The sequence below is a fragment of the Podarcis raffonei genome, chromosome 13 (genome assembly GCF_027172205.1).
Source record: "Podarcis raffonei isolate rPodRaf1 chromosome 13, rPodRaf1.pri, whole genome shotgun sequence".
Classification (NCBI taxonomy): domain Eukaryota; kingdom Metazoa; phylum Chordata; class Lepidosauria; order Squamata; family Lacertidae; genus Podarcis; species Podarcis raffonei.
In genome coordinates this window covers 13709284-13731666 of record NC_070614.1, presented here as the reverse complement: position 1 = coordinate 13731666, position 22383 = coordinate 13709284, and the positions used below count along the sequence as shown (strand labels likewise).

Below are 22383 nucleotides of genomic sequence, written 5' to 3'. Positions count from 1 at the left end.
TTGCTATTAGCAATTTTTAAAAACTGTATCTCTTGGATGATGGACAAGAGGTTCTGAAAAAAATGACGTCTTCCTAACTGTCTTTCAGGACTTGTCCTCTCGGACATCATTGAGAAATACTTCGTATCGCCCACCCTCTTCAGGGTCATCCGCCTGGCCAGAATTGGGCGTGTCCTGCGGCTGATTCGGGGAGCCAAAGGCATCCGGACGCTCCTCTTTGCTTTGATGATGTCGCTGCCTGCTCTCTTCAACATTGGCCTCCTCCTCTTCCTGGTCATGTTTATCTATTCCATTTTTGGGATGTCCAACTTCGCTTACGTGAAGAAGGAATCTGGCGTGGACGACATCTTCAACTTCGAGACTTTTGGCAACAGCATCATCTGCCTTTTCCAGATCACCACGTCGGCCGGTTGGGACGGCTTGCTGAACCCCATCTTGAACAGCGGTCCTCCGGACTGTGACCCCGAACTGCAGAACCCTGGCAGCCATGTGAAGGGCGATTGTGGCAACCCTGCCATTGGCATCCTCTTCTTCTGCAGCTACATCATCATCTCCTTCTTGATAGTGGTCAACATGTACATCGCCATCATCCTGGAGAACTTCAACGTCGCCACGGAGGAGAGCAGCGAACCTCTGTGTGAAGACGACTTTGAGATGTTCTATGAGACTTGGGAGAAGTTTGACCCCGACGCCACGCAGTTCATTGATTACGCCATACTCTCGGACTTTGCGGACACCTTGCAACCTCCACTGCGGATCGCTAAGCCCAACAAGATCAAGCTGATCACTTTGGACTTGCCCATGGTTCCTGGGGATAAGATACATTGCTTGGACATCCTCTTTGCACTCACCAAAGAAGTGCTGGGAGACTCGGGGGAAATGGATGCCCTAAAGCAGTCCATGGAGGAGAAGTTTATGGCTGCCAACCCCTCAAAGGTCTCCTACGAACCCATCACCACCACACTGAAAAGGAAGCAGGAGGAGGTGTGTGCCACCAAAATCCAACGGGCGTTTCGGAGGTATTTATTAAGGCGATCGATGAAACAGGCCTCTTACATGTACAGGCACAGCCAGGATGAGGAGACCCTGCTGGAAGGAGCCCCTGAGAAAGAAGGATTGATTGCGAAGAAAATGAATGAAATATATGGGTCTTCGGGCTCAGAGGTAGACATCCAAGTGTCTTCAGAAACATCCCCACCTATTGAACTTAAACCAGTCGCCAGCGCAGAGACTACGGACGATCCTAGCAAAACCAAGAGAGAGGCGGATCGTGGGGGAAAAGAGGAAGGCGATCCCGGCAAAACGAAGGAAGAGGAGGATCCTGGCAAAAAGGAGGAAGACGACCCCAGGAAAACGAAAGAGAAGAAGGAAGATTCCGGCGGAACAAAGGAAGACGACCCCAGCAAAAGTAAAGAGAAGGCGGGCACCAAACGTGGTGTGAAAGAGTCATTTGTATAATGCAAAGCACTTTTGGCCAACTGTCAATTGGCACCCAGATCCAAAAGACTTCTCTCACAGGGGACCTTCCAAAATCATGTGCTGTAGTGAGCTAACCACCTTCTCTTACCAGGTTCCTTGTACTCAGCTCAACATCGTAACTTCGGAAACAGAGCCTCTCCTGGTTTCAAGTTGGGGTTTTGTTGTTCTTGTTGTCCAGCTTCGCCACAATGAGCGAAGATACCTTATTTTTTCCTTATGAGGTTAATGTGAACGATCTCTATTGCAGGTGGAAAGAACAGGTGTTTTAGTTTAATGGTAGGCGACGTCCGATGTCACGTGTTCCAGGGCCAGTTCTGCTTTCAGTACTTCCCTACTAGCGTTTTTCAGAAGTCTTGGAAGAAGAGCCAGAAGAGAAGGAAATGGCCAAAGACGCAAGTCTTCATAATTTCAGTCCTGCCATGTTCAAGCTTAGGCATGGAACCAGAAGACCAGTTTTAAGGAACTCAACCAGAGTTGTGTATATGCTTCACTTAAAAAGAAAAATGTATGAAAAACTGGGTTTTGTGGCCTGAATCAGTTACGCAGATTTTCCTGTGGCTGCATATTCTGCATAATTTATTCTGCTTGTCAGGGGTGAACAAAAGCCTTGCCTCTGTGTCACTGGCATGCAACAGACATGCACACACAAAAAACTTTCAAGGTTTATGTTTGCAGCCTCAAGGCCTAGATACCTGCTTGCTTTTTCAATGACAGCAGAGGTTTTAAAGATGCCGAATTCAGTGCCCAGTGTCAAATTCTGTGCGCATGCGATCACGGAAAGCAGAATGCACAGAGCCCTGGATTTAACAACTGCTATCTGCTGGACAAACTTTGTGAAAACTTCTGTCTTCAGCCATTTTCGGCTGCTTTTCCAAAAGCAGTGAAGAACTGCCGTCTGTACTGGTTCTCAGATATTAACGTCTGGATAGGGCTCTGTGGCTGACTTCTTATAAAAAGGAAGTATTTCTTAATGTTATCTCCTGGTAACAGACTGATAGGCAATTGGCTTAGGAGTGTTTCCAGCATGCAAAGGTGAGGTGAATGGAGCTGAATAATAATTGAAATGAGGGGACAGTTTGGTGAACAAAAATCCACAATGTCTTAAAAAAAACTTGCTTCAGCTTTTTCCTTTCAAGTATTTGGAAGGACTACAAGATATTTTTTTGTGTTAGAAATGGTTTAAAGTGCAATTAAGAGTCTTAACCATTTGAACTCTCTATATCGTTTATTTTTTAAAAGTAAAAATAAATAAATAGCAAAAGTAATGTGCTGATCTGTTCTCAGGGTTTAATGTCAGCTTTAAAATTGTTCTCATTCTCTACCAATCACCTAGGAAGATGTGCTGCGCTTTTACATAGTACTATATATTCTGTCCAGAAATGTAGGCCGTTTTGCTTCGCCCCTCCCTCCACTCCATCAGTGGTGCATTTGAGTAATTTTAGATTCATTCTTCTGCATGGAGTCCTGGACTTCTGCCCCAAAGTCCTGTCCTGACGGCTCCACTTCCCCACATTGCCCCCCACCCCAGTCCACACAGCAGGCAGGGTATGGCCTAGAAGCTTGGAGTCTGTGTGGTTTGTTCCCATGCACAGGGCTGAGGGAAGGGAATCTCAGAGACTGAACTGCAGGGACCTGCTATCAGAATAACCCAATAGTTTATTGAACCAGCCCCCCAGAAATACAAAGGCAATATATTCCTGGTAAACATCCGTTTATATCAACTGCACCCAAGCAAAAAGATGTTCCCAGTGGCTTGTGCCCCCAGCCCAACCAGTTTAAATAATGGGAGACACATGAATATTTAAGAACTGAAACAGTACTGGTATTCACTACCCTCTCTCAGCCCTGCATCACCCCACTGAATCTGACAATAAGAAATTGGTTTATTCTGTCTGCTACACACTACCTCCGAGGCAACCATTATTGCCATCTGTTAGAAACAGTATATTGGGCAGTGTGGATCATTGACCTCCTGCGGCAGTTGACTGAACTTTGAAAAGGCTGCCACCTTTTCTGTAGTTTTGTGGATGTAAGAATCCAGTCAGGTTATAAAGCTTTTGTTTTATTTTTTCCACTTGCAGAGATAGATGACAGACAGACAGACAGATAGGAAGGACATGGGTGGTGCTGTGGTCTAAACCACTGAGCCTCTTGGGCTTGCCGATCAGGTCAGCGGTTCAAATCCCCACGACGGGGTGAGCTCCCGTTGCTCTGTCCCAGCTTCTGCAAACCTAGCAGTTTGAAAGCACACCAGTGCAAATAGATAAATAGGTATCGCTGCAGCAGGAAGGTAAACGGCGTTTCCGTGTGCTCTGGTTTCAGTCACGGTGTTTTGTTGTGCCAGAAGCGGTTTAGTCATGCTGGCCACATGACCCAGAAAGCTGTCTGCGGACAAACGCCGGCTCCCTTGGCCCGAAAGCGAGATGAGCGCCACAACCCCATAGTCGCCTTTGACTGGACTTAACTGTCAAGGTCCTTTACCTTTTTCAGATAGATAGATTAGATATAGAATCTGCACAATTTCCTAACCACTAAAAAAAAAGTGTGCAAATAAAATATTTCCCAGAGAAGGCTCTCTGAGCAATTCCAAACAGAACCAGCAAATGGTAGGATGTTCTGACAATGGAAACATTGAGGTTAATAGAAAATTAGCTATCATCCCTTAACCCATGAGGAGTGAGTGGGTAGGTGGGTGTCATCCTGTGGACTTCAAACAATTCGCTAGATTGTGGGTATGTATAGACATGCATAACTAGAGCAGTCTGTTTTGTTCCACACGTACAGTACAACCTTCTCTGCAGAGTAGAGTCTAGGAGAAACCAGTTCTGCTTCCTTCCACCAGATGGCAACTCTGCACAGCATCACAAAACCACCACCTCCTCTTTCCCCAGAGCAGTTTTTTAAATAACATTTTTTTATTTAAAAAATCATACTTTGGTCTTACAGTATAGATGGCGCCGAGGAATTGTTTACTTGGATCAGCTTGCATAGGGCCTGAAATATGTAAGTCTCCTTCCTTGGAGGTTTTTAAGCAGAGGTTGGATGGCCGTCTGTCTCGGATAAAAATAATAATTTATTATTTATACCCCACGCATCTGGCTGGGTTTCCCCAGACACTCTGGGCGGCTTCCAACAAAATATTGAAATACAGTAATGCATCAAACATTAAAAGCTTCCCTAAACAGGGCTGCCTTCAGATGTCTTCTAAAAGTCTGGTGGTAGTTCTTCTCTTTGACATCTGGTGGGAGGGCGTTCCACAGGGAGGGCGCCACCACCGAGAAGGCCCTCTGCCTGCTGAGCTTCCCTCCATGATTCTGTGATTATTAGGGTGGTGGTAAGAGGGAAGGGGTATCAGCGCTGGATTTGGAGGCAATTTCATATGTCTTCTGAGGAGCGGAGCAGAGGGGAATCCAAGCACACCCCACCGACAGCAGAACCCAAAAGCACCAACTCCTGTTTGTATCCGCGTATGTACACACCACAGGGACACGGGTGGCGCTGTGGGTTAAACCACAGAGCCTAGGACTTGCCAGTCAGAAGGTTGGCGGTTCAAATCCCCTCAACGGGGTGCGCTCCCGTTGCTCAGTCCCTGCTCCTGCCAACCTAGCAGTTCGAAAGCACGTCAAAGTGCAAGTAGGGTAAATAGGTACCACTCCGGCGGGAAGGTAAACGGCGTTTCCATGTGCTGCTCTGGTTCGCCAGAAGCGGCTTAGTCATGCTGGCCACATGACCCAGAAGCTGTACGCCAGCTCCCTCGGCCAGTAAAGCGAGATGAGCGCCGCGACCCCAGAGTCAGCCACGACTGGACCTAATGGTCAGGGGTCCATTTACCTTTACCTATGTACACACCACAGGTCTAGCGCACAAACTAAGACCGCACATGGCACCCTAATAGGGTCAGCCATCCTCCATGTGTTTATTGTCCCTTTAATGCATGTGTCGTGGCCTTCCTGTTACCATCCCACACAGCTGGTTTGTGTGCACCCAGTGTGTGCACTCAGAAAAAGTTTTGCACACAGAAGGCTTTTGCTTTATCAGGATGCCATTCCTCAATATTCTTACTCGACACATCCCTGGACTGAACCCCGGAACTGCCACTAGGTTCTGGGTTTAAGCTCTGATGAACTGCACCTCAAGTCTTAATGATGATAATAATAATAATAATAATAATAATAGTAACTTTATTATTTATACATCGCCTGTCTGGCTGGATTTCCCCAGCCAACTCTGGCTGTCTTACAGCATATATAAAACATAGTAATCCATCAAATCCGGTAATATCTGGAGTGCGTTTTAAAAATTTAGATTAGAAGCCTAGCCACCTGAAGCTTTGCAAGCCAATTTCAGGTAGGAAAATGCACTTTGGAATTTATTTTTTGCACCCCAAATTAACTCCGCGTCTGTTTCAGCAGTGTCTAATCTGACGCCCAAAATCACTGGTTCGGTTTTGTACATGCCTTTTGGAGAATGAGAGGAAAATGTTGCTAATGGGTACCTGGATTATTGCTTGAGCAAGGTGAATTTTTCTCCCAATTAAAGGTAATCTTCCTGTCCCGTCCCCTTCGCCAAGCAGAGACTACAGTTCTTTCAGGATTGGATGCCTGCGTTTTAGTCAGCGGAGTCTTGTTGGGGATGTTTCTCCTTCCAAGTGGCAAAACTGGAGTTTTCCACTTGCCTACTGGAAAATCTAATTTTTTCAGCTACTCCGCGGAGCAGGGGGCCGTCCAGGTATTGTGTTACCTGAGACGAGAATTTTCAACTGTGTTTACATGTGAACAGCTGTGGAAAAGAGGACTGTGCTCCATTTCAGATAGACTCTGTTGCTTGTACATTATGTGACACTCTGTGATAAAGAAAGAAAAAGCTTTAACTCCATAACATTGTGCAATGTTTTCTTTGTACATTTCTTAAAATAAACTGTAAATGAGCTATTGTTACATTCAGAACTATATGCTGGTTTTCTTACTAACGCTTCCACCCGCACCTGCCTGCCTTACTTGGTGTTTAAAAAGAGAAAGAGAGAGTTGGTGTGGCTTAAGCCTGCCTGCAAAACATGTCGCCCAAGTCCTTTCCTTCTCAATAGGCGAAGAGCTGCTTGCCATTATTTAGATTTGAGAAAGGGAATATCTGTTCATACTGTTACAAAAGCTGGGTGCGACAACCCACACTCTGCAAGAATCCCAGGGGGGTTCCAGGCCTTCACCCAGGTTCTGTGTTCCTTTGGGAAATCGAGACACGTCAGAGACTGTCGTAGGTTTAAGAAAAATGGTTTATTCACCTGTAAACCTAAATTTCAGCATGCATGGAGGGAGTCCAGATCTTACAGCACGGTCCTTTCAAGAGGGGCTTGCACAGCCTTGGAGTCCAAGGGACCTCTTCCAACCGACCTTCAGCCAGCCTGCCCAAGATGGATCCTAGTCTTTCTTCTTCCTCCTCCTCCTCCTTCCCAGAACAGCCTGCTAAAAACTCTCTTTTCCTGTCACCTCACATCCAGTTACCCTGACCACCTTTCAAAACCCCAGTCTTTGTTCACACCTCAGGGCAAGGGAGAAGGAGTTCTCTGTCATTGCCAGTTAGGCTCTCTGTGGCCTTGAATTGTTTCTTAATGGCCCTCGCTTGGGCCTCAGGTTGCTGACCCCTGGTCCAGCTCTACCCCCTTCTGGGCGCCAGCTTTGTGTACTACGATACTTTTTAAACAAGGTCACTTCAAATGTACACACAACTGTGTCCTTATGGTCTTCCTGACAGGCCTTTTTTGCAAATTCATCCACGATTATCTGTTTTCCCCACTTGTGGGAACAGCATGTCCTTGTAGAACATTAATTCCAAAGGCACGGGGCTTGTCCCAGTAGGACATCAGTTCCAGGCAATGAAACAACGGAGGGGAGAGATCCATATTTGATCGGATGCAACGCTTGCTGCCCCAAAGATGGCAGTGTGAAACTCGACTCTCTGTTGAATAGGAATGAGTGGCGAAATGGTGTACAGAGGGGAGAGGGGTCACATTGTCACCCGTTCCTCTCTGTGTGTCAAACCGGCACTACAGCAGGCTGTCTGTATTAGCACTTCGTTAGGAAGGAGCTGCCTCACGAGGACAAAATTGCTTCCGCTGAACCGACCTCACGAGCAAGCCGTGAAGATGAGCAGGCTTCCAGAAGCGACAGAGGTCCACAGCTTGGCCTTTCTGTGACTCTTGCATCCAGCTATAACAGACCACTGTATTTTAATATTTTGTTGGAAGCCATCCAGAGTGGCTGGGGAAGCCCAGCCAGATGGGCAGGGTATAAATAGTAAATTATTATTATTATTATTATTATTACCGTATTTTTTGCACCGTAACACTCACTTTTTTCCTCCTAGAAAGTAAGGGGAAATGTCTGTGCGTGTTATGGAGCGAATGCCTACGGATGGCATTCTGCTGCAGTCGTGAGCAGAGGATCCATGGTTCCCCTTCCTTCCCTCCTCCGTGGCTTGCTTTGAAACAGCAAAGCGGGAGAAGAGCCGCTGAGTGGGGAGGAGAGAGGGACAGAGAGCCTGCTTGCTTTAAAGGAGCAAAGCGGGAGAGGAGAGGAGCCTTCTCCTCTTATACCCCTCTTCTGCATTATTAACAGCATCCTTCTCCACCCACCCCACGCGTGTTCCTTGTCCCTTGAGTGCTTGTCCTTCCCTCCCCACTTAAAACGTGGTTACAAAGCACAGATCCACATGGATCCTCAGGATTTTTGCATTGGGCTACCCCAAACTCACTGTCAAATCACATGTCTGTGGCCACAGCATGAACCACAAAAATCATACATCCGCTGTTTCATTTAGAATATTTTTTTTCTTGTTTTCCTTCTCTAAAAACTATGTGCGTGTTATGGTCGGGTGCGTGTTATAGAGCGAAAAATATGGTATTTATTTTATTATTAGTATTAGTATTATTATAGAAAGGCCTGCTGAGGAAGATGAGCAACTGATGAGCAGACAATGAAAAGAGAAAAACCAGAACCTTTCCGTGTTTTGGAACATACTGCCAAGGGAGGTCACGATGCCCACAGAGAAGATAAAGGGCTTCAGATCAGGATTAGACAAATTCATGGAGATTGGATCTGTTGGTGGTCAGAAGCCATGACAGCTAAACGGAGCCTACATGCTCAGAGGAAGCCTACCCAGACCCTCCAACATTCCTCCGGTGAAAATAGGGACACTGTATTCTACATTCGTATCACCATCCCCATGGCCCCTATAAATGCTTAATGCCAATGGAGTACTTTGGATCTCAAACACCTTGGCTCCTGAACAAATCAGCTCCCAAACGATCAAAACCCGGAAGTGAGTGTTCCGGTTTTTGAACGCTTTTCGGAAGCCGAACATCCAGCGTAGCTTCCGCGACTTCTGATTGGCTGCAGGAAGCGAGATGAGCACCGCAACCCCCGAGTCGGTCATGACTGGACCTAATGGTCAGGGGCCCCTTTACCTATCAATAAAAAGTTTGTGAATGTTTATTCAAAGCCAGCCAAGGAGTCCAGTTTGCTTTGTTGCATCTTCAAATACTTTGTAAAGGGTTCATCTTTAAAGTCACAGTGTTATCCTTGTCCCGTAGCTTGTATGTCAGTTTTGTCAACCTTGTCTAACACTCTTAAATACCACTACACTTCTGTGTAAATGCATCTGCCACAGGCGCAATAGTACGCCAGCCTGGGGAAAGGTCTCTGTCCCAGCTATATGCTTATCCTACCAATGGCTGCTTCTCCATGGTAGTCCTGTCCTGTCAGTCAAACTGGCCACCCGTGGCAGCCACTGGTCACATGACAGAATGCGCCCTGCACAAAGGGTCTGCCTCCATCGCAGCTGCATTTACATGGGCAGGAAACAGAAAATCGGCAAGGGAGAGGCCTCAGCACTTTCAGTTTTTCAAAGGCAGAACTGAGAGCTGGTCGTGTTTTCGCCAGGTCTGCAGCTGGGCTCGAGGTGGCATCTTCAACTGGCAATGCCGCCTTATTTCCTCCGGGTCTGCGGAGTGTTCTGGGTGATGCTGGGAACCTGCTTTGTGGTCACAGGTATGGCTTCTCTCTCGTCTTCTGTTCCCTTCAGTGAAATGGGCCTGTCGGTTTATTCACAGCGGGATGGCAAGTTGAGGGGACAATAGGCCTGTCTCAAGCCAGATGTTGCTGGACTCCAGCGCCCAGTCAACATAGCCAATGGTCAGCGATGAAGGCAAGGGCATCGACTCCTTGGGGTGAGGCACTTTGGGGGGCCCTATCTTTTTTAGGGTGATGGGCCCCCTCAATATTCTTTTTTTATTTAAATTTTTATTGATTTTAACATATAAATTATAAAATGTATCACAAAACCTATCACTTATACAATCTTTTTAGACTTCCATCAGCACCTCTGATGATCCACCGTTTTAACCACTTCCTATGCATTTCTTAACTTTATATTGCCTTTACATCTCTTAACAAATCATCCTTCCCCTTCTCCAATTTTGCCACAAAACTTCTTGCAATCCTGCAAACGTCATCTGTTCTTCACAAATACTTTTCAAATAGTCCGTAAATTTACTCCAGTCTCCCATGAATTTCTGGTCCCACCGGTTTCGAATCCTTCCTGTTAGTTTATCTAATTCTGCATAGTCCATGGGCCCCCTCAATATTCAGAGGGCCCCGTGCCCAATGTCAGGACACCGCATCAAGACCCCTCTAACATCTGGAGAAGCTGGCACCTCTGGAAAAAGCAGAGTTCCAGCCTAGCAACATCTGGAGGATTACAGGTTTCCCTCCCTGGGTAATTTCTAAAAAGAGAGAGACACTGAGCCTCAGAACTGCCTAAAAACTCAAGTTCTCTCACTGTAAATCAGCTGGTGGGGAGGTATTGGATAGTTCCCGCCCCCCGCAGCAAATTGGACTACAACTGCTATCATCCCTCACCACATTTGGAGGTTCTGGGTTTGGAAAGACTGCTGTGGACAGGGGGCTCAGCTAGACTGGTAAAGAAAAAGCGATTTAGATGCGTTGTACATGCTGAGCCTCTTGGGCTTCCTGATCAGGTCGGCGGTTCGAATCCCCGTGATGGAGCGAGCTCCTGTTGCTCTGTCTCAGCTTCTGCCAACCTAGCAGTTCAAAAGCATGCCAGTGCAAGTAGATAAATAGGTACCACTGTGGCGGGAAAGTAAACGGCGTTTCCGTGCGCTCTGGCTTCCATCACCGTGTTCCATTGTGCCAGAAGCAGTTTAGTCATGCTGACGACATGATCCGGAAAGCTGTCTGTGGACAAATGCTGGCTCCCTCAGCCTGAAAGTGAGATGAGTGCTGCAACCCCAGAGTCGCCTTTGACTGGACTTCACCCTCCAGGGGTCCTTTACTTTTTACCTATACATTGGGCCACCAGATGGTACTGTGGGGTCCCATTTTTCTCTACCTGTTTTCCCTGTTTAAATTTACGACACCTTTAACTGAAACACTTCTTTGATGTGTCTAGATCAGGGGTCAGCAAACTTTTTCAGAAGGGGGCCGGTTCACTGTCCCTCAGACCTTGTGGGGGGCTGGGCTATATTTTGAAAAAAATAATGAATGTATTTCTATGCCCCACAAATAACCCAGAGATGCATTTTAAATAAAAGCACACATTCCACTCATGTAAAAACACACTGATTCCCGGACCGTGGGCCAGATTTAGAAGGCGATTGGGCCGGATCTGGCCCCCGGGCCTTAGGTTGCCGACCCATGGTCTAGATCCAGCCAAGGTCTGTCCACATAGGAAGCCTCACACTGTAAATGGAGGAAAAAAACAAGGAAATCCAACCAGGTTACAGGAAGTGTGCAGGAGAAGAGTTGAGTGTAGAAACTGAAAGGGGAGAGATGCTGAGCTAGAGAGTGGTGAACTCTTCCAGTTGTTTTGAGCCCTCTGGGCACTTTTCAGTTTGGAGATTTAGCCCTAGAAAACTGGGACCAAGTTTATGAAGCTGTCATCGGATGCACTGTTGGCTCCTTCAGATGGTGGGGAGGCTCTTTGGGGTCCTGGGTGCTTCCTTCACCTCCCCAGTCCGCTCCTGTTTGGACCAGACAGGTCTGGGACCAAGATGGGACCTTCTGCATTTTGCTTCTGGGTGGGGCTCCCAAAACGCCCCCTCAGCCCCCGATCACCTGACACAGTTGTTCTAACTGGGGATAGACTTTCACAGAAGCAAGAACCGGAAGAGTGGCCGTGTGTGCAGTGAGCTCAGTCAACAAAGAGTGCAGTACTTCCTGCCCACCTGTTTTGAATTTGCGGACAAACCTAAAATAAACCAGTGCCTGGTTAGATAAATAGAAAGACAGACAGACAGATAGATAGATAGATAGATAGATAGATAGATGATAGATAGATGATAGATAGATAGATAGATAGATAGATAGATAGATAGATAGATAGATATAGATAGATATATGAATTAATTCATTTAATTTTAAACAACTCATAAATACAGTGGTACCTCAGGTTAAGTACTTAATTCGTTCCGGAGGTCTGTACTTAACCTGAAACTGTTCTTAACCTGAAGCACCACTTTAGCTAATGGGGCCTCCTGCTGCTGCCGCGCCGCCAGAGCACGATTTCTGTTCTCATCCTGAAGCAAAATTCTTAACCTGAAGCACTATTTCTGGGTTAGCGGAGTCTGAAGCGTATGTAACCTGAAGCGTATGTAACCTGAGGTACCACTGTACATGATGTGATTATTACCAAGTTACCAAGAAGATAAATAAATTGCCCAGACACACCTTCTCCTGGAATTTATGCTTCCAAAACTGTACTGCTTCGTTTACAATCAGGGCACGCCCCATAAGTTCCTGCTGAAATCCGGTAACTTTTATCAGTTAAAATAAAGAATTACTTAACTATAATCAATCAAATAATGGCAAGTCACAATGCATAAAATACAGTGGTACCTCGGGTTACATACGCTTCAGGTTACAGACTCCGCTAACCCAGAAATAGTGCTTCAGGTTAAGAACTTTGCTTCAGGATAAGAACAGAAATCGTGCTCCAGCGGTGCGGCGGCAGCAGGAGGCCCCATTAGCTATAGTAGTGCTTCAGGTTAAGAACAGTTTCAGGTTAAGAACGGACCTCCGGAACGAATTAAGTACTTAACCCGAGGTACCACTGTACCACAAAACATGCAAAACAAGCATCAAATTGAGAAAGGGCACACAACTTACAAAACTGATTTTTTTATAAATATCCCTGAACTCTTCTCCCAGCTGCTTTTGCTTGTCTCAAAGTGATAATCATAGTCTTCCTCCTAGGGCTGGAAGGTGCAGCGATGTTTAGTTCAGGACTCAAATTTCAAAATTGTCCTCACATTTGAAACCTGTGTAAAATGTGGTTCCAGTTAGACATTAAATCACCGGAGAGCTTTGCTTTGTCTTGTTTTGTTCAAAAGAGAGAGATCTCTTCGCCTCCGCCCTCCCTTTCGCTGCCATTTTGTGGTTTTTCACCTTTTCTGCACATGCTGCAGTTTCAGAGAAGGCGACGCGGATACGCTTCATCGCTGCCCGCTGGGGCAGCCAAGTTTCCTTCAGGTGCGTTTCCAGCTCTCCGGCAAATTGGTACAAAGAGACGGAGAAGGGCAAGCATCAGGAGATGGTGAACACTTCCAGAGTCCAGGTGTTGAGGAACGAATCGCTGGTCCTGATGCACATCAGCAAAATCCAGCACACCGACAATGGCATCTACTTCTGTGAGAACAACAAGACACGGATTAGTCGGCAGCAGTGCTGCGGCACTGAACTGCGAGTCATGGGTAAATAGCTTTAATTTGCTTCAATATTCCTTTTTCCTGCTTCCAAGGTCCTGTAATCTGTGGCTGTGAGTAAGCATGAAGCAGGGCTCTGCCTTAAAGTCTGGGCACAGACCCTGCAAGTGTCCCTATTTTCCAGGGACACCCCTGATTTACAGAAGCCGTCCCGGTTTATGATTTGATTCCGGAATGTCCCACTTTTCCTTAGGACGCTCCTATTTTCCTTGGAGAAATGTTTGAGGGTATGGAGTTATCTAACCCCTGAGCCATCTGAAGGCAGTTCTGTATAGGGAAGTTTTTTTTAAAAAAAATGTTTAATGTTTTATTATTATTATTATTTTATATGTTGGAAGCTGCCTGGAGTGGCTGGGGCAACCCAGTGAAATAAATAGTAAAATTATCATTATGGAACGGGGTGTCCCTCTTTTCATCGGGCACATGTAGGGAGCAGCCACATATTCACAGGGAAAAGGTATTTCCTGGCATCTTGGATTGTTTCTGACCCCATTTAGAGGCCCATGCTTGCTCTGTTCAATCAAAGGGCAGGATTCAGTTAATGAGTCTTGTTAGTGGAAGCCCAGAACAAGGATGTCCATTTGTGCGATGGAGCTTTCTTCCCTCCTCTTGCTTCGCCCTCCAAAATTGGCTCTGGGGAGGTGGAGGGGTGGCTCTGGGAGAGAAATTGGCTCTGGGTGACACACACACACACACACCAGCGGAGGAGATGGGTGGGGTTGTTCGGTCCAGCAAGAACCATCACCGTAGCACAACACTGGATTCCACCAGAACCCTGGATGCTTCTGTGGCGATCACACAGGGTCCCCGGACATTTCACCGTCTATTGATCCCTGTGCCACCACTTTATTTTTCGCTGCCACCACCCAGGCCCTACCTGGTACAATACTGAGTCCAGTCAGTGTTAAATTGGAACATAAACTTCTGTTTATTTATTGCAGTTTAACAAGAGTGTGGTTTCATAAACGGTATCGGTCCATTACAGTCATGGGGTGCCTATCCAGACCTACAACTTCCGCTACCTGCTCTCACTCACTAAACCACCTCTCAGATATTTACTTGTCTTCCTAGCTCCTAACTGTTCCTGACTCAGCTTATTTCGCTACACTAACTCAACCTCCCCACAGACTCTATCCCAATTCACTCCCACTCCAACCAACCACCCAACTCCCAACGAATTCCCCCTTCACCCCTCCCAGAGCTGGTTTTATAGTCCCTCTGACTCCACCCCCCTGATTCTGATTGGGTAACCTGTTTAACTATTTCACCTCCAGCACTCTCATATGTTAATGTCACAGCTTATGCAAATGCAAACCATGCCCACAGTCGCACTGCATTGTGGGCTTTGCAGTCTGTTGTATATTATAGCAGGGAGCTGTTCTTGTTCAAAGATGGAAAGGAAACCATAGTCACATTGAAGCCAAAGATGACAGACCACAGGCTGAGCTAAGTAATGAGTTTATCTTGTCTTCGTTCTAAGGTATCAGCCTATTCATCCCATCCTATTCGGAATAAGGGAATTTCCCTTAAAAAAAGGAAAAAGTTGACAGCTGTGGGGGTGGCTCTGGGAGAGAAATTGGCTCTGGGTGAGACACCCCCCGCCCCCATGGAGGAGATGGGTGGGGTTGTTCCTGTCAGGAGCTCATCCTACTCTTGAGTAGGACCCTGGCAGAGACACATGCCTGATTGGCATGTTCCCTCCCTCCTGGTCGATCGTTCAGGAGCTTCAAAAGCTTTCTTCTGCCTGAACATCACAGCAACCGATGCCAACAGACACCGGCACACTTAGAGATCTGCAGAGTCTTCACAGCTTGCGTAACAGACCTCAGCAACTCAGCATTTTGGCTAATCTACTTTATTTACATCTAAACACACATAGAGCACTGCAACATGGCTCCCTCTCTCTCTAGCATCAGACAGCAAAGAGAAAAAGAACAAAGGACAATAGTCCTACTTCAAGGAACACAGTAACACAAACATCCTGTCTCCGTCACTTCCCACTCCGTGGAGTCAAAACATACACCGTCATGTGATAGACAAAAATCCCATGACTGCAGTCACGGAGCAGGAATTCTAACAGTTCCATCCAGCGAGCCACAATGTTTACACTGACAGAACCATCACCGTAGCACAACACTGGATTCCACCAGAGCCCTGGATGCTTATGCATATGCAAACCACGCCCACAGTCACACTGCATTGTGGGCTTTGCAGTCTGTTGTATATTATAGCAGGGAGATGTTCCCGTTCAAAGACGGAAAGCAAACCATAGTCACACTGCAGCCAAAGATGACAGACCATAGGCTGAGCTAAGTAATGAGCTTATCTTGTCTTCATTCTAAGGTATCAGCACATTTCAGCAAGTGCAGAATCGAAACACCCTGAAAGATGCCATCATCGTGATCCAGACCCTTCTTATTCTCCTGTTTGTGAGTGTTCCTGTGTTTCTAACTATGGGGAAGGTAAGTGAATTGGGCCTTCTGTGGAATGCCAAATTCTGACATCGCTGGTGCTCAAACGCTGCTACAGCGCAATGATGTAGTCCTAACATTATCTCATTCCTTTTAATAGCCTGGTTTTTTGTGGTTTTTTTGAGACATTGTGCGTATACAGCAGTAAATACAAACAACCCATTTGCAACAAGGCCATAAAAACTGACATGTGGCAAGTCTTTTAAGGTTCAGTCTGGAAGTAGCACCAGCTTGATCAAACTGGGAGGTTGTAGCGTATTGTGTTTTTAATATTCGGTTGGAAGCCGCCCAGAGTGGCTGGGGAAACCCAGCCAGATGGGCGGGGTATAAACAATAAATGATTATTATATTATAGTGCTGTTTCCTGACTGCATGCAAAGCAGAGCCAACAGACGACAGCCACTGGGGAGCTGGTTCCACAAAATCAGAGCTACTGTGAAAGAGGACCTGTTCTGTACTTTCCCAAGTTTCACCTCCCATGTAGAGAGACTGGGCTGTGCACAGAACCTCCATGACTGACCCTACTGGGTAGCCACTTCTTGTTTCTAGCATGGCATTGCAGACGTGTAATAGACAAGAGATCAGATGCTGGGACAGATATTTAAGAGAGAGCTTTAATGGGTGTCAGGTTCCAGGAGTTCTCAGAACCCCAGGGGGTCTCTCACCCACAGTGACCCCTCTGGTGGGTTCCTTATTCAAAGAATTTAGTTGCTCAGTCTCATCATAGGAACCCGGTCTACAGTGGTACCTCGGGTTACATACGCTTCAGGTTACAGATTCTGCTAACCCAGAAATAGTACCTCAGGTTAAGAACTTTGCTTCAGGATGAGAACAGAAATCGTGCTCCAGTGGCGCGGCAGCAGCAGGAGGCCCCATTAGCTAAAGCGGTGCTTCAGGTTAAGAACAGTTTCAGGTTAAGTACGGACCTCCGGAATGAATTAAGTACTTAACCCAAGGTACCACTGTATTCTGTTATGTACACAGTCCTTTCTTCTGTCAATCTTTCCTCTCCTTCTTATCCTCTTAGTAGCTCGCCATGTCAGCTTAAAAGCCCCAGCCCCATTTTTCCTGTTCCCCTTTCCTTTCCCCTACATTTTGTCCTCGCTGGGGCCATGCCATTTTCCTCTGTCGTTCACCCCTTTCCCCCTACACTTCCTCTGTCTTCTCCCTTTGTGTTTCTCTCCTCCTCGCCCTCCTGGCTTCCTCTGTGCTTCTCCTCTATCATTCTTGTCCTCCTCCTCCTCCATGTTGGGACTGACACCAGGCACTCAGCCACACACCAACTTTTAAAGAGCTGCTCTTTGCATCCATTTAAGCACAGCTCTACTTCTGGTCCCGATGCCTTCAGGTTTTGTTGGACCAGCCAAGGAGCCTCTTGGAGTCAGTCAGTCAGTTTTATTGCACATAGCCAATGCTTCAGCAATGTACACAGAATCATTCAACAATTAAGAGGAAATATACTGGATTGATACAAAAAACTTAAAACATTTATATTATCAGGACATTACCTACTCTAAACAGAGCTATAAAAGTACCTTAATACACAAGTTAAGACATTAAACAATAAAATTTATAAGCTACAATTATCACATGGCCACTAATATATTAAAAAGTAATGTTAATTACCGTATTTTTCGCTCTATAAGACGCACCAGATCACAAGACGCACCTAGTTTTTGGAGGAAGAAAACAAGAAAAAAAATATTCTGAATCTCAGAAGCCAGAACAGCAAGAGGGATCGCTGCGCAGTGAAAGCAGCAATCCCTCTTGCTGTTCTGGCTTCTGGGATAGCTGCACAGCCTGCATTTGCTCCATAAGACGCACACACATTTCCCCTTACTTTTTAGGAGGGAAAAAGTGAGTCTTATAGAGCAAAAAATACGGTAATACAATGTGCAATTATATTCGGAGTTTGGTGATAAAGATAGAATATAGCTTGATGTAGATAGGGTCAAATAAATTCATCTTTACAGTTGGTGGCTACCTTGGCCATATAATTTGCTCTAATTTTCCTAGCGGCTGTTGCAAAGAGTGCTACACGCCAGGTCACATACTTATCTGTGTCTGCGAGGAGATATAAAATCATGTCAGAGGGGTTCTGGCCAGGGGACCTTGTCATTATAGGTGCTAAAAATCTTTCTCTTGCTTCATTATATAAGGAGCAGCGCAAGATATAATGCATAAGGTCCTCTACTTCAGGACATCCCCTAATGCAAACACGTTCGTTTGTTGATATGCCTCTGTGTCTCCCAGCTCTAAAAGCAGAGTTTATTGTATTTAATCGTAACTCTGTAAAAGCTTTCCGAAGTTGCACAAAAGTCAATTCATTAAAATAAGATGTATGTTCATAGGCCTCTCTAAGTTTAAAATATAATGGGGCGCATGTAGATGTGTACATAGAGTTTAGATCGTTTTTAGTTGCCACTGCCCTTATGGTGCCTCTTGGGGTCTCATTGTACCCACCAAGGACTCCTTCTCAATGGGTTTAGGGCCTTCTCGAGATATACTGATTAATCTGAATCACCCATGAAGTCCCATGAAACTGTGTTGCTCGGTAGTGTGCATAGGTATTTTTTAGACCATCTTTAGCTGGACAGGTGGTGGGACGTGGGTGGTGCTGTGGGTTAAACCACAGAGCCTAGGACTTGCCGATCAGAAGGTCAGTGGTTCGAATCCCCGCGACGGAGTGAGCTCCTGTTCCTCGGTCCCTGCTCCTGCCAACCTAGCAGTTCGAAAGCACGTCAAAGTGCAAGTAGGGAAGGTAAACGGCGTTTCCGTGCGCTGCTCTGGTTCGCCAGAAGCGGCTTAGTCATGCTGGCCACATGACCTGGAAGCTGTACGCCGGCTCCCTCGGCCAGTAAAGCGAGATGAGCGCCGCAACCCCAGAGTCGGCCACAAGTGGACCTAATGGTCAGGGGTCCCTTTATCTTTACCTAGCTGGACAGGTGCAAGTCTGGCTCCAAGTTTTTGTAGGCCTTTGGGCAACACCATCTCGCTGTCCACCAGCCCTGGCACCACCCCTTCAGCATCATCTCTGGCAATTTTTCCAAAGCCCTTGTATCAGACAATCTTGCTCAGTTATTCTGCTGATTCCCACCAACAATTGCCAAGGTGAGGGGTGCTTCTCTAGCAGTTCCTTTTCAAACAGAGACTAAACAGCTTAGAATAAAGTGATGGTGTTTCTCCTTCAGGGTGATGGCAAGGATGCATCGGCTGAGGACCACACTTACGAGGTGAGCAACAGAGTGAGGTATTTTCAAAATGGTAAAGCTGGAAAGTGGGGTAGTCCATCTTGGGCAGGAGAGAGAAGAGAAAGTACAGGAATTCATTCAGACATCAGCCAAGGTAGGACCAAACAGAGCCTGGCTAGAAGCTGTTAGTGGAGCACTGGGTTCGGAGAAGAGCAGAAAGAAGTGTTTATCTTGCAAAAGTGATCACTTACTGGTGCTGGGGGAATGTACGGACAGACAGTATATGTGGGTCAGCATCTTCACACAAGTGAAAGAGAAAAAGGAGGAAACACAATGGTGTTTGTATATGGCATGATCTGTGTTCAGGTGACTGCTGAGTGCTTTAAAACAATTGTGTGCCTGTTGTCCGGCGAGAGAGAGAAAGAGTTCGCAGAGAATGGACATAGGGAAATATATTGCAATCCAAAGCCGTTCCTGTAAATTTGTGTGGTTCTATAATGTCATTCGGATCCAGCCTTTTCATTGGTACGTTTGAGGAATTTGGGGGTGGGAGTGGGGCGACCCAAACCAAAGCAATTACAGCAAACCAACACAAAAATATTGTCACAAATATGAAAATCATGTTTGGGTCATAGTTATTACGAATCGTACATTTCTGTGATTGTGGGGTGGGAAGACAGAAGGCTGATTTTTGCCCCTTCTTCCTGCTGCTGCCCGTTGATGGTTGCCACCCATAGCTGTTAACGTTTCCCTTTTTTTAAGGGAAATTCCCTTATTCCGAATAAGATTCCTCGCAAGAAAAGGGAAAAGTTGACAGCTATGTTGCCACCTGGGTGCATTTTGGCCAAGCTGAACTGTTTTCAGGTGTGCAAGCCGTTACTGGTGATTTAAAAGACAGTGATCGATGAATATGTACCGTTTTTTTCACCCTATAGGGCGCACTGGCCCATAGGGTGCACCTTGGTTTTTGGGGGGGAAATGAATAAAAAAAAATTATTCCCCCCCCCCAGCCCTCGCTCTCCAGGCTTCAGCGAAAGCCTGCATTCGCCCCATAGGATGCACACACATTTCCCCTTCATTTTTGGAGGGTAAAAAGTGTGTCCTATAGGGCGAAAAATACGGTATTTGTCTGGGGGGCAAGAGTGGATCCCTGCCTTTGTATACAAACTTTTTTCCTTGTTCCTTTTGCTTCCTCATAGGGATTGGCAGTTGAACTAGCTGATACATATGAAGACATTTGTACTTACCAGGACAGAGTAACAGACAAGTGGAATCTGGGGGAGAGTCCAGGCGAGGAGTGAAAAATTTTGCAGCATCTTTGGCAAGGTGTGCCACACCTGACTCGGGAACAAGTTTTGCTTGGCTACAGTGCTCTTGATGCAGCTCTCGCCTGCTTGCTTAGCTATCATCAGCCGAACTGCTAGATCAAATGCGGTACTCCTTCGCTCCTGATTTATTGGGCATTGGGTTTATTGTTAAGAGGTACCCAAAGCTGGCGTAGTGGCAGACCCTCTTTAGGGAAGCTCCCCTCCTGCCTTCCCCATACAAGAGGAAAACACAAAATTGTAAATAATAAAATCTGAGTGTGGGTTTGATTCGAACATATGGTTTTTTTTCTAACATCACTTTGCTTGCCATAAATGTGCGTTCTAATTTGAATGGCTTTCCTCCCACACATGCACACATCCTAAATTCTTCAAGCTGCTAGATTTTTAAAGGAAAGCCGGATATTAGAAGTGTCAAGTTCAGTAAGCCAATGCCAGACGTAGGGATGGGGGAGCCATTCAGTTCAGTTCTCATTTAAAGGTGAACCAATGTAATCTGCAGGTTTTGAAACAATACGCAAACCGAAACACAGCTATCCCTCAAAAGGCAAGCAGCTCTGAATCTTGCAGTGCAGTTCTTCAGCTAGGTGATATGCAGAAAGATGCATATGCTAAAGCATAGTGTGCAGAGAAAATGCACATATTGGTGAAAATGATATACCACAATGCATTGTATTAAGGGGAACTGCTTTGTCAAAATGTGCATCATAGACTAAATTGCAAATAAACATGTATATTGGGAAAACAAAAAATTTTTTTCCTTCCAGTAGCACCTTAAAGACCAACTAAGTTAGTTCTTGGTATGAGCTTTCGTGTGCATGCACACTTCTTCAGATACCTGAAGAATATCTGAAGATATCTGATTCAGATATCTGAAGAAGTGTGCATGCACACGAAAGCTCGTACCAAGAACTAACTTAGTTGGTCTTTAAGGTGCTACTGGAAGGAAAAAAAATTTTGTTTTGACTATGGCAGACCAACATGGCTACCTTTCTGTGTATGTATATTGGGAGCAATTCTCCTAATTTAATAATGGAATAATGGAAAAGCGGAATAGAAATAATGAATATTAAATCAAATCTAAAATGCGAATGAATTTTCATGAATTGCTGACGGGTGAAAATGTGGAGTCCCAAATATAAGTTTGGAAAAATTAGAAGCTGAAATTGATAGGTTCACCGATCTTGAACCAAACATTAGTGCTTTAAAACTAACCAAGAAGACATTATGGTATAGCACACAGTCTATTGAAATGTTCTGTCATTTGGCCAGGACACTCCAAATTTACATCACCTTTATGACCCCCTCGTAAGATTTAATGTATTGCCGTTTGCAGTTCTGCAAGGTAGATTTTCGAAAATCCCATATTCTGAAAAGTACTGCCTTTGTGGCACAAAACAGGTCGAATCTATCACACATGTTTTATTTTATTGCCGTTTGTGTGTGTGTGTGTGTGTATGTACATGTACAGTCATACCTCGGGTTGAATGTGCTTCGGGATGAGCGCGTTCGAGTTGTGCTCCACGGCAACCCAGAAGTAACGGAGCGTGTTACTTCCGGGTTTCACCGCTTGCGCATGTGCAGATGCTCAAAAAGACATCATGCGCATGCGCAGAAGTGGCGAAAAGCAACGCGCGCATGCACAGACGTGCCGTTGCTGGTTATGTTTGCTTCTAGATGCAAACGGGGCTCCAAACGGATCCCATTTGCATCTAGAGGTACCACTGTGTATATGTGTGTGTGTGTGTGTGTGTGTGTGTGGAGGGGATCTATTTCACCGACTCTTCCAGGGTGTCCTTTCTGCTGAATAACTGTAGGAAAGACGTTGTGGAGAATGTGGCAAGATTTTTGCATGACGCCACGAAACTACATCACCCTAGGTCCCAAGAGCCACCATTGTATCTTACGAAGTCTGGACAGCTTTATCCTAAAGTATCTCCTATTACGACTCGCTGCCAGTGTTGTGTTTTGATCCATGTATACGACGCCCTCTTTCTATGCCAATAAAGGAGACTGAATTCAATTGAATTGAGGAGTCCTGTCACGAAAGCCTCGGTTTCACAGTTCAGACGAATCTCGTGCAAGAGAACTTCCCTTGTGCCTTTATTTTTCAAAAGTAGCTCTCCAATATTTTTTTCAAAAAT

The 22383-nt window shown here is 45.8% G+C and overlaps 2 protein-coding genes across 2 annotated transcripts in view; both read left to right on the top strand.

Moving 5' to 3' along the window:
- SCN4A (sodium voltage-gated channel alpha subunit 4) overlaps window positions 1–22383 on the top strand; it is a 158506-nt gene that overhangs the window by 92600 nt on the left and 43523 nt on the right. Inside the window, exon 26 of the mRNA XM_053362896.1 lies at window positions 89–3647. Coding sequence (XP_053218871.1) covers window positions 89–1458 — 1370 coding nt within the window. The 3' untranslated portion in view covers window positions 1459–3647. The remainder of the gene's footprint in view (window positions 1–88; window positions 3648–22383) is intronic.
- Window positions 9301–20519, top strand: CD79B (CD79b molecule). Its single transcript, XM_053362904.1, has 5 exons — window positions 9301–9521; window positions 12956–13240; window positions 15596–15714; window positions 18915–18956; window positions 20114–20519. Exons 1-5 carry the CDS (start codon window positions 9452–9454, stop codon window positions 20213–20215), a joined length of 618 nt encoding a protein of 205 aa, XP_053218879.1. The 5' UTR covers window positions 9301–9451; the 3' UTR covers window positions 20216–20519.